General features: G+C 36.4%; 1 protein-coding gene across 1 annotated transcript in view; it reads left to right on the top strand.

Annotated features, from left to right (window-relative positions):
• Positions 1 to 9,294, top strand: part of gnb5b (guanine nucleotide binding protein (G protein), beta 5b) — a 17,248-nt gene extending 7,954 nt beyond the window's left edge. The window contains exons 12-13 of the mRNA XM_083552470.1: positions 5,568 to 5,734; positions 8,976 to 9,294. Coding sequence (XP_083408596.1) covers positions 5,568 to 5,734; positions 8,976 to 8,987 — 179 coding nt within the window. The 3' untranslated portion in view covers positions 8,988 to 9,294. The remainder of the gene's footprint in view (positions 1 to 5,567; positions 5,735 to 8,975) is intronic.
• Positions 9,295 to 13,577: the final 4,283 nt, after the last annotated feature.

The raw sequence follows: 13,577 nt of genomic DNA, 5'->3' as shown, positions 1-13,577 counted from the left end.
ATGCTGGAACAGGTTTGGGTCTCCTAGTTTAATTATAGGGGAAATTTCATGCTACAGCTTCCAAAGACGTCCAAAACATTTGTGTTTCCCCAAATGTGTGGTAAGAGTTTGAAGAAGAAATACATATGGCTGGAAAAGTCAAGTGTCACAATACTTTTAGCCACATAGAATATAGTGTATATTAAAAACAAATAATGTTCCCTATATTACATATACAAATCATAGCGCCAAGCAGATTTATGTAATATTAATATGATGTGTATGAAATAGTGTAATAATTGATTGTATTGGTTATATAGTGTAAAGAGGCCATACTGTCATACAGAAGCTCTGTTTTATAGGGTATACAGGATATATAGTTTATATAGGGTATACAGGATATATAGTTTATATAGGGTATACAGGATATATAGTTTATATAGGGTATACAGGATATATAGTTTATATAGGGTATACAGGATATATAGTTTATATAGGGTATACAGGATATATAGTTTATATAGGGTATACAGGATATATAGTTTATATAGGGTATACAGGATATATAGTTTATATAGGGTATACAGGATATATAGTTTATATAGGGTATACAGGATATATAGTTTATATAGGGTATACAGGGTATATAGTTTATATAGGGTATACAGGATATATAGTTTATATAGGGTATACAGGGTATATAGTTTATATAGGGTATACAGGATATATAGTTTATATAGGGTATACAGGATATATAGTTTATATAGGGTATACAGGGTATATAGTTTATATAGGGTATACAGGATATATAGTTTATATAGGGTATACAGGATATATAGTTTATATAGGGTATACAGGATATATAGTTTATATAGGGTATACAGGATATATAGTTTATATAGGGTATACAGGGTATATAGTTTATATAGGGTATACAGGATATATAGTTTATATAGGGTATACAGGATATATAGTTTATATAGGGTATACAGGATATATAGTTTATATAGGGTATACAGGATATATAGTTTATATAGGGTATACAGGATATATAGTTTATATAGGGTATACAGGGTATATAGTTTATATAGGGTATACAGGATATATAGGGTTTACAGGATATATAGTTTATATAGGGTATACATGATATATAAGGAATACAGGATTTATGTTATATAGGGTATACGGTACATATATGTTATATAGGGTATACACGGTATATAGGTTATATAGGGTATATATGTTTTATGGGTTATATACAGTAGAGTATACAGGGTTATATGTTATATAGGGTATATGGGATATACAGGGTTTATAGGTTTTATAGGGTTTGGGTCCCCTGGTGGTCTAGTGGTTAAGATGCAGCGCTCTCACCGCTGCGACCCGGGTTCGATTCCCAGTCAGGGAACCATCCCCAGCCACTCTCAGTGCCGGTCCCAAGCCCGGATAAATTGGGGAGGGTTGCGTTAGGAAGGGCATCCAGCGTAAAACATATGCCAAATCAAACGTGCGGAGGATCCGCTGTGGCGACCCCTAACGGGAGAAGCCGAAAGAAACTATACTATACTATAGGTTTTATAGGGTTTACAGGTATATAGGTTACATAGAATAAATATGATATATAGGGTATATATGTTATATGGCAGGGGTCACCAACCTTTTTGACACCGTGAGCTACTTTTTGGGTACCGACTAATGTGAAGGGCTACCAGTTTGATACATAATTCTGAAATAAAAAATTTGCTCAATTTACCTTTAATTATATGTTATTATTAATAATGAATGATATTTATCTATATCAGGGTCAAACTCAATCAAACAGGGGGCCAAAACAAAGCACACTTTAGGTCACGGGCCAAACAGGAGAAATATTTATTGAACACACTAAAACAATGTTTTTTGAACATAAATATGAATAAAAACAGACAGGAATATTATTCCAGAATAAATAAACTTAAACTTTAAATAACTTAAAATGTTTTGCTCTCCATCAAAATATCTCCTGTCAAAATTATACAAGTTAGAAATATGAACATGCTGCAAAAAAACCCTGAACAAATAAATAAAAATTGTGCTTTTAAGTTAATGTTAAAATAACAACAAATCAAAACAGTCAGATTTCTTTGCTCTTATGCCATTTTATTAAAAAAAAATCTTAAACTTTAAATAACTTAAAATATTTTGCTCTTCATAAAAACATCTCCTGTCAAACACCAGACGTCTCACAGCTTCATCATGCAGATCTTCAGAAACTCTCCCTCAGTAAATAAGCGGCTGATGAGACTCTGATTTCTCCTCTGTGTTCACTCCAGCTTCACTTTGGGATTGTTCTCTGGTGAAAAACATCTGCTGAAATGTCAGATTGTTCTTTAACTCTTCTACTTTCTGTATCTTCGGCTCTGCATTCAGGTTCTTCAGCTTCTCCTGATGTTTTGTCTCGTAGTTCCGTCTCAGATTCAATTCCTTAATTACAGTCACATTCACTCCACTAATAACACACACGTGTTTACCGCCAGTGTCAGTAAACATCTACTCAGAGTCAACTTTTCTCTTCACCACTGTGAGGCGCTGTTTCACAATAACTGTACAATAGGGTTAAATACATCAACAGAAGCTCGACTTGCTGAGTTTGACACCCCTGATCTATGTGAAGACACTGATCATAGTGACAAAGTGACTTAATGTCTAGATGAATTCACTAAGCTTCCATAGGGGCTGCAGGGGTGCGTCCAGCGTCCAGCGTCCAGCGTCCAGTGTTCCCGGGAACCATTGTATAAGTATTATGGGTTGTATAGATTACAGACTAAAGTTCAGCATTTCACCGTGACATGACTTTTTATAATCATCTCTAAATTATACCCATATGTACACACGAGGTTGCGGGCTGCCAGCTGCAATTCACCTGAATCACCTGAGTTTACAGCAACCTTTGATTTATCTGCTTAACTCAAGGTATTGGCCTGAGATCAATATAAAAACAATGTGTGTGTGTGTGTGTGTGTGTGTGTGTGTGTGTGTGTGTGTGTGTGTGTGTGTGTGTTTTATATCATCATGACTGCAATGGTCAATGTTCACCACCAACTCCACAAGAGTCATCAATGTGTTATAAAGGATTATAAATGTGGGAAAGCACGCGAGTTCCATGCCGAGAGTGAATTTGATTTACGGACTAAGGGAAAAGTGTTGAATGCCTCATAAAACAAACATGAGGTTACATTCCTTTATGACAGATATCAGATATCAGGCCAGTTCAAGGAGAGAAAAAAACTAAATATTTTACTGAGGGATTTTCTGTACAGTTCATTCATACTATAACATGCAATTTAACGATTAGGTTCTTTCTGGCTTTATGATTTTTATTTTTTTATTCCCACTGCACCATGAGGCACATTGAGCCACAAGGGCCTGATGGCTTATTTGGCTTTTCGTAGCAGTTTTTGTTACGGGGTTGGGTTGCTAGCCCAATGCCCACCCCTGGATCCAAAGTCCAATGCCCTAACCACTAGTCTACCACCTCCCCCTGGTTTTATGATAATGATCCAAAAAGATTTTTTTCAATAAAATATAAAATCATTTACAATTTTAATAAAACACCCTAAATATTATTTATTATATAGACAAATAGACTGATACTTATAGATACAGAAGAATTCATACAGAAAATAAAATAAATGCTAAAAAAATTCAGTTATTATAAATAAATAAGAAAACACAATAAGGTGTATATTTATATATCTACTTTATTTGGCGTGCCTGTTCACTCAAATCTACTCAAATCAATATTATTTGTTTAACACTTTTAACGATGGACATTGTCCCCAAGCAGCTTCATAAAAATACATAGATTCCAAATAAACATTTAGGCATCATGAAAAAGTTTATCCCTAAAGAGCGAGTCAGTGACAGTGGTGAGAAAATAAACAACAGCCTGAGGTAATAGAAGAAGAAACCTTGAGATGAATCAGACTCAGAACTGAAATGCCTTTTATTATTGTTATGGTTATCAACTGTTCACTGATGGAGACTCCAGTACTATTAAAGCTCATGAGTCTCACACAAATCTCCACAAACACACTCCAAAATCTAGTGGAACATCTTCCCAGAAGAGTGGAGATAAACAGAATATGGGGGCTTTGTGGCCTACCCGTCTTATGTTTAGGTGTCTGCATGTTTTTCATCATACAGTGTATAAATACACAAATCAATGGTTAGGACTTTGAAAGTTCAGTTATTCCCCTCAAGCTCTTTCATTATCTCTTCACTTTCGATTCTCGGATCCTCTCAGGGCGTGATGGTGTTGGAAACCCCCATCTCACACTGTCACACTGGTCACTCAAGCGTTATATGAACGCTCCACTACACTGTGTTTTATAAACAGTGTGATTTGCCTTTCTAATGTAGTGTATGTCGCTTCCTCTCAAACAGCTCAGGCATGGAGGGGAATTAACTTCCAGCCCCTGGGGTGTCATGTGATGTTTTACCTTCATGGCAATAAACTTTTTCTACCAGTTCAGGTTAAACAGAGGGAATTTCACAGTGTGGTTCTTCTCATCAACCAAATAAACCGATTTAAAATCACGACTTTTTCACTGACTGTTTCCATGTTTTGTTTTTAATCTTATAACTGCAGAGTTTACTATGTTTTATTGATCGCTTCAAAACCAGACCAAAATCCAACTAGATCACATCAGCCTGAGGCTAAGCTACAATATACTAAATGTTCGTAGAATTAGTTCTGTGTGTTTGTTTTTAACATTATTTCCTGTTATAATAAGCTCTACTCTTCTGGGAAGATGTTCTACTGGATTTTATGAAGATTTGTGGAGAATAATTTATCCATAAGTGTGTTGGTAAAGTCTGTATGTGAGGTGATAAATGTAGGTGAGGTGAGGAGGACTGGGGTGCAGTTCACATTCAGTAGTTCAATAGGGTTGGAGCTCTATAGCAGGAGATCTTTCACTCCAACCCATGGAAAGCAGATCTTCATGGAGCTGGCTTCAGGAGCATTGTCATGTTGGAACAGGTTTGGATCTTCTAGTTCAAGTAAAAAGAAAAATCCATGCTACGGCATCCAAAGTCAATACAATTGTGTAACAGTTTGCGGAAGAAACACAAATTTGTTGGAAAAGTCATATTGGTGTCCCAATACTTTTTGACCATACAATGTAGCTAGCAAGCTAGCAGACTATAGCTATAGAATATAGGAGGGTTATTAGCTAGCTTTCATACTGTATGCTGTATAAAGCTAGCTCAAGTCTCCCTCACATTTCAATGCTAAGTGTTAATGTGTGATCTTTTAGCCTCTATAAGTGTTTTCTCGGGAATTTAGTAAAACATCTGAGGTAAATGTTGATGTTTCTGATTGATTTGTTTCATTTCTGGTTTAATTCTGGTTTTACTTTGTCAGGTTTAAGAGATGGTTGTTAAATTGCTAGCCTCAGTTTGTTAGCTAGGTTAAGCTCTGGAAAATATCTGTAAGTGCCTGTGTGTCTTTGTTGGTCAAAGTATAAATTAATAATGAGAAAGTATGTGTGTATAAGTAGTAATAAGTCATTATGTTTATAATTAATATATTTTGTGTGTGTCAGGGCGTCTGTTGTTTGCTGGCTATAACGACTACACTATAAACATATGGGACGTGTTAAAGGGGACCCGGGCTGCGATCCTGTATGGCCACGAGAACCGGGTCAGTAAGGTCCGAGTGTCGCCCGACGGTACCACGTTCTGCTCGGCATCGTGGGACAACACACTGCGGGTGAGGAACCGGTTCAGGAACCGTAGAATCATAGATATTCCAAATAATTATTTATAACATACAAATACACGTATGCAAATCAACACCTACAGTGATGAACTGTCTACAGGTCTACTGAAGATCTACTCTATGATGTAAATCATAGTGTGAGAAATTTTTGGCACCCCTCAGAAAAGCAGGCAAAATGAATTATATATATTGTATATATATTGCATAGATTTGTATACACTTCTATACATAACAGTAATTTTTCTCTCCTGAAACATATGCAGTGTTCATCATTTTTTGCCAACCCCAATGATGAATATATCATTTAATATATATTATAAATTTATAATAATATATATGAATGCATACATTTGAATAAACAAATAAAAGTATGTAATATTTTTATAATATATAATATAATTATATTATTATTTTTATATTAGATTTTTCACTCATCAATATTTCTTTATAGATTTGTGACATATTAGCTGTTAAAGCGTGGTTAAACACAATCAGGGCCATAACAACATCCAAACTGATGACCCATGATCATGTGAATGTGCATTGAGGAGGAGGTTGTTTAGGTTATCGAACTATTTCTTGACAAAAGAAATCCACATCAGCAAGTTGTTTGGAAGAATAGGAGATCTTTCAAGATCTTCAAGAGACACAAACCACAATCTGCAGCTCCTAAGCCTTTTAAAAGCTTCAGTCTGGAGGAGGATCAGAACATAATAGTAGATTCTTCACTCAATAACCGGGTTATGGATAGAGCTTTTCAACTAACTAACATTTAAACAAACACAGAAATGGATTTGAAATGGCAGTGATTTATGGTAAAACTCTTTGGTGAGAAAGTGAAAATGATGTCATCATGCACAGACCTGAGTTGACAAACGAGTCCAGAAGGAAGGAGTGGCTGGAGATCATGTCCTGAAAGTCTTCTTTTTCAAAGCGTCTCAAGCAACTTTTGCGATTCTCCGACGATCATCATGGACGAGTTGCTGAAAGTTTTTTGGAGGTTGAGCTTGTTGAAGGTCTTCCTGATCTCCTGTTGTTTTCTGCCACTCAGAACATCTCGTTGCAGTGTCACCATATGTCAAACGTATGTCATGCCAAACGTCTCTGTGGCAGATTTGCCCAGTTTCACGCTGAATTTCATGTTTGACTTTTATTCTAACTTCCTGTACATCTAAAATCACAGACGTGGGAACAAACGTGGGTCAGAACAGCACCAGTTACACCATTCATTTATTTATAAAAACTTATATATACGTATATTTATATATACATGCTCTATTCTATTGTGCTCATGAGGGGTGCCAATACTTTAGCAACCAGGAACTGATAAATATATAAAGTTCTCATTGTTATACTCTGATGTCCTGAGGCAACGCAACAGCATGCAAAGTGTTTCCTTACTGGGATATGAATGTGTGTGTGTGTGTGTGTGTGTGTGTGTGTGTGTGTGTGTGTGTGTGTGTGTGTGTGTGTGTGTGTGTGTAATAACCAGAACATTCATGTATGGTTCATATCTCTCTCTCTCTCTCTCTCTCTCTCTCTCTCTCTCTTTCTTTCTCTATTCATCTCTTTCCCACACTCTCAATGTTTTTATTGTCTCTCTGTTTTTCTGTGTGTCTCTCTCAATTTCTCTACCTCATACTTTCACTCTCATTTCTCTCTCTCTGTCTCTCTCTCTCTCTCTCTCTCTCTCTCTTTCTCTCACACACTCTCAATTCAATTCATATCAGATTGCTTTATTAGCATGAATGCTGATGCTGATATTTAGAAATGAGAATGGATACGTGATGATTTCTTTAGCTGATATGTTTTCTTTTTCCCCCTTTGATCTCATAACCTCTTACAGTTAAGATCAGATCAGATCAGATCAGATGAGATCAGATAAGATAGAAAAACACAAGCCTCTCTAATCAGTGCCAGGTTTTGGTCCCTGAGTCTATCTGTAACCTGAACTACAGCTGATTAAAGGTTCGCTAACAATACAGTTCCAAAATGTTCTCATTCGCTTCATGAGAACAAATTTTCATTCATCTCTCCAAAAGTATCATCATATTTAACCAAAGAAATATAGAAGTCTCGATGAACAGGGTTTCCTCAGGGTGTTGAAAAGTCCTTAAAAAACGGTTTTAGGTCTTAAATAATGCACTCGATTCTATTCTACTCTGAATCATTTTAATCAGATCTTAATTGTCTGATCTCCGTGTACCAGGGGCCGTCATAGAATTCGTATCATCGTAAGGAAAACGCTGAAAATATTTGAGTACAATGAAATGAGTACATTCATTAACAATCATGTTCAAAACCGAAGTGTGATGGAATACCCATGAAAGGGGGTTTAAACTTCTTCATGAAAACCTGCTGGTGGTGACGACTTCTTTCACTTCCACTTTCATCACTTGAAGAAACTACTTTATGGTAGGCGTTTCAACGAAGACGAGGCGGTGATTACCGAAGGTGGAAGGATTGTTTAAAGAAAAGCGTGTTGCCGTAGGTGGAGGAAAAAAAGAAGAACTCAAGGACAACATTTGTTTTAATTACATTCTTTTTTCTTAGCAATAATAATAATTTTCTGACCCCCTCATAACACTGCCTCTAAAACTCATTGAAATGCTTCTGCGACACTTTAGAATGTTTTAGTTTGTTAGTTTCTGTGGTTGTTGTAGTTCTTTCTTTCGCTGGTCCAAATATAATTCCCAGTCTTATGACTATAAATGAGACCAACATGCAACAGCCATCAGCTTCCTGTTATTGGAGCGTCTCGCGGTTTTTATTTTTCATTTCCATCGATGGGAAAATGCGAGTTTAGCGAATCTCAGCTTCAAACAAATGACTTTAGGGTTCGGGGAAAGCCGGTCGCTAACAACGTGTTTGTGTGTGTGTGTTTCAGATGTTGTGATATTAGTCTTACATTTCATTCTTAATGATCTTATAAAGGTCATTAAAAAGCAGTAGATTTCTCTTGGGGAAACCTGCAGAAACCCTGATTAAGAGCGAATGATGAACGTGAAGCACCGTTTGGTTTTTCACCTCAGCGAATGAGCAGACGAAGGAACAATTTAACTAATCAAGAAATGCATGAATCAGCCGACCTTCATCTCATATTGAGAAAGCATTGAGAACAACACAGAAAACTTAGGAACATCTGAACATTTTACTTTGTATTCTTTTATATATAAGTTGCCTATGTATTGTATTAATACAAATAAATGGTCTGTTCTTACTCTCTTTCCAGATCTGGGCTTGAGTCGAGTCCTCAGTGTCTGATGGATCTGATACTGTATGATGATGGATTCACACCAGACTCGTGTTTTTTTTTTTTAACACATTGCTCTCTCAGTCTCGCGTCTCAGAGCTGATCAGAAGATCGGACATAAATGATTTAACCCTGTTTATAATTCAGGGTCCAGGAGAAATGTGTGTGTAGATGTAGTCATGTGATATAAATGACTTTATCCAGTATTATAAACACACATATAAATATAATAATCATCTTCATGTAGTCAGAAATCTAATGTTCATCATGAATATTATAATTAAAGTGATTGTCTTTAGTTTCATGTTGATGATTGTGTAGCTAACAAGAGAAGAGAAGTGGAATCTTAGTAGATGTTGAGAAAAACACTCACAGTATGATGCTTCCACCACCATGCTTCACTTTTGTATTTGTTTTGGGCAGTGGTGCCTGGTTTCCTCCAGATATAACGTTTAATCAGACCAAAGAATCTTGTTCCTCACAGTCTGAGAGTCCTTCAGGATAGCTTTCCTTCTAGCCACTCTGCCCTAAAGCCCAGATCGGTGGAGTGCTGCAGTGATGGTTTCTGAAATCACCTCACAGGATCTCCGGAAGCTCCGTCAGAGTCACCATTGGGTTCTTGTTCACTTCTCTAACTAAGGTCCTTCTCCCAGATTGGGTGTCCAGCTCTTAGAAGAGTCCTGGTTCTTCTTCCATTTAAGAATAATGGAGGCCAGTCATGTCCAATCAATAACCTCCCCCACAGCTGGACTCTAATCAAGGTGTAGAAACATCTCAGCAATGATCAAGAGAATTGAGAGGCACTTGAACTTGTTTTTAGTTGCTCTTTAAAGAATCATGGTTTTACTGAACAGGGGTTTCAGCTGTGGGTGTATCATATGATCATGTAGATTGGATTTATCTGTAAAAATTCTTTATGTGTCAAAAGAGTGGTGGGCGGGGAAAGTCTGCCTGCTGTTAATCATTCAAACATGTCATTTGATTACGACTAATCATCTATTTCAGTTCTGATTGCTGAACTTGTAACTCAATCATGCATCAATGTATAACTCATATGTGATTTCTGATCATTTCTGTACAACACACACCAATCAGTCTGACTTAATTAGTGATGTTGTGGCTGGATTCTGATTGGTCCGATAAAGATGATGATGATGTTTCTCTGTAACTGGTGTAGTTTTAACAATCTGATGACTGTAATTCCTGACAATCAGTCATCATGCTGATGACACGAGCAGCATGTAAAAGACCTGAACTGATTGTGTACTTTATAAGGCAAAGTATCTGTAGAAATTGCTGAAGCCTGGTCAGAACTTGATCTCTACACATTTTGGACTGATTTGAAGAGTTTAGACACCAGTTTCCATCCTGCGCTGAAGATGAGCAACACACTGGAGCAGAATAATGCTGGAGATGAGGTGAGGAGAATTCACTTTTATTTGTAGAGCGTTTTTAACAATGGATATGGTCTCAAAGCAGCTTTAGAGAGATAAAGAGGTTAAAAAGTTGCATATGAGAATATATGTTTCGTTTGTTCCTTATAATGATAAGTTTATCCCTAATGGGTGAACCAGTGGTGACTGTAATGAAGGAATATCTCCTTGAGATTTCATGAGAAAGAAACCTTGATAGGAACCAGACTCAGAAGACTGAAATACTTACTAAAGTTCTACAGATTTTAATACGATTTGATTGATGTTCTTTATCATATTCCTTACATTATTCACTGAATATTAGATATCATGATATTAGATTAAACTTTACATTTCTCATCTGTTTCTCAGATCTTCTCAAATCTGGTAAACAATATATTAAATATATCATTAAAAGTTCATCTGGAACACTTTTTGACTCTTCAGTATCTCATGCTGTAGATCAGAGAGAATGCATTTGGGTTTTTTTTGTCGCAATTTTGTTCCTTTTTGGATGTTCTTGTTGAACATCTCATCCTACATGTTATTACACTGTAAGCTGTTCTGCAAAGTCTTTCCACTATAACGGTATGGATTAATAATCATCCATCCACAAGAGCATCAATAGGATCAAACAATGAGGTTGGAGACGAGTCTCCAGTTTTTGAAGAATATCCAGGCTGTGTTCAGGAGTTCTTCTACTCCAGCCTTCACACTAAAAGCTAGATAAAGGAAAGGAGTCTGCAGTTTCAGTTTATCTCAGCTATATTGTGATGTGGTTTTGAGGTGGTCATGGTTCTGTGTTTGAGTGTCTTCACACCAGCAGATAAGTAAAAAAAGGGATGCGACTCCAGTTTCAGGTGGCATCACCTGAAGGTCGTGTATCAATTTTTTTTTAGTGGAGAGTGTGTGTTCACGACATGTTGAGGTTTTAATGGGGCAATGTATATAAATGCAGAGTGATTTAAAATTCAAAGAGACAAGATACATGACGTTCACGTTTCCATGGCAATCAGTCACTTACTTGTGACGTCATAATCACATGCCCTATAGTACTCGAGTCGCATCCGCGATCCATCATTCGGTTCCGATGAGCTCAAAGCGGCAACAAGTGCATCAGTCCTTTTTTACAAAAATGTCGAAGAGTGTAAGTTGCATATGGTATCAGAACTGCACAGTGTTTCGTAGCTCCCCTGTTGCTCCTGTTGAATAATGAGCAAGTTTTAAAGGATTTAAAGGATAATAATGAAAAATAGCTGCTTGGACAAACGTTCACTTTTTCTGTGTATTTTCCTTAAACTCTTTTATAACGTCTTTAGTTTTAATAAGTGTTTTATCAAAACCCTTTCAATAAGAATAAAGATAATGTTGAAGTAAGATTGTACAGCATGTGTAACTCTGTGTGTCACGGTATGTACACGGAGACACGAGGACACGAATATTAACATTAAAGATGTGATTTTAATAATAAGGAGCAGGTAAATCACACACACATACAACCGAGTAATGACGATACCCGACACTGAGTGAAGACAGTGGTGATGAGTATAAATAGAGTCCAGGTGAACAGACAGGTGAAACAAACATGGTGGATGACGGGGTGCAAAGGATGATGGGTAATGTAGTCCGGTGAATGAGGGGAGATCACAGGGGAGACGTTACAGTATGCTGATAGGAACTGATCTTTATTTTATGTGCTGCTCTTTCATTATTGCACTCATTCTACATTTTTATGTGTTTTCAAGAATAATCAAGATACAGACAGCCTAGGATTGTCAGAGCAGATTACACAAGAAACTTCACAGGTGAGAACAGATGTGGCTTTTAACACCTGGCTGCTATTTTATAATGTACAATCTATTTATACAAAGGTGTTTGTAGGATTATACATGGACCAATCATAACAAATTTAATTAGTAAAATATAGAAAAAAAATCTGTAACACATTAGTATGATAAACAACTGCACATTGGCTGTTTATTAGTAGGCGACTTATAAGCACATATTCATTCCTTATTCTTTATGACCATATTCCGCATCCCATAATAATCCTACCTAATACCTAAACTTAACTACAACCACTACGTTAAAAGCTCATTAGCAGTAAATTAAGAGTTTGAGGCGAAAGTTAATAGTGAATATGTTCCACATATTAAAGTGTTAAACAATTTAGGATACAAATTATTGGTTAATGTCCAGCAGTGTACTTCATTAGTTCTTTTCTTCTGTATGTCACTACTGACACAGTCCCGTCTAAACAGTGTTGCTGTGTGTCACATCCACAGTGACAAAATTGAGAATATAAATAGGGAAATGATTGCTCAGCTGTTAAATGGGAAGGAACGTCGCAGAAACACTTGGCAGTTTTAAGTAGCTTTATATATTGAGGTATATGTTCGCTTTAATACTGCGTAAAAAGCTACTACTTTTAAACAAACCAGACAGGAAGCTTAAAAGAAGTGACACTAAATGTGTATTTCATCTGATTGTATAATTGATATCGGGTCTTGACATGTTTGTCAGTTGAGTTCAATACATATTTTCTTAGTTTGTTTTGAATGACTTGTTTTATTCCTGAAACATGGACTGTAGAAGAGAACAAAATGACGTTTTATTTCAATGCGCAAGTCTCCATTACTGTGTGTCATGTACTGTGCATGCACAAAATACAATTTAAAATATGTAAATAATTTACTCTTAGTACCATTATAAGCACATCTTTGTACTTTATACTCAAAAAGGTACCCATTACTACCTTAGAGTACCAATGTGTACCTTAATGTACAACTATAAAGTTTTGGGGTAAATAAGGTACAAAGATGTTCTTTTAAGGGTCCTGTCCCAGTAGCAACACAAGGGTTAACTAAAACAAAACACACAGGTAACACTAGACATTTCATCCTCCCACTTTTAAAATGATGGCTGTCGTGTAGTAATTCCTCCTGTCCAACCTTCACACCAGTAGTGAGTAACTGAGATGGAGGAAGTGGAATCTCAGTGGTTAATCTGTTGGACTTCTGATCAGAAGGTTGTGAGTTCAAATCCCAGCATTAATAACAATGCAAGGTTTCTGGTTGATCTCAATTTATGACCTAATGATTTCTCAGTGTATGTTTTTTTTCCTTTACACTATCAGTAGGTGCTTTTACTTCCACTGACGTTTTGATGA

This window comes from Silurus aristotelis (assembly GCF_946808225.1).
Source record: "Silurus aristotelis genome assembly, chromosome: 10".
Classification (NCBI taxonomy): domain Eukaryota; kingdom Metazoa; phylum Chordata; class Actinopteri; order Siluriformes; family Siluridae; genus Silurus; species Silurus aristotelis.
Note: the sequence above shows the minus strand (reverse complement) of the source record. Positions and strands in the feature narration are given on the sequence as shown.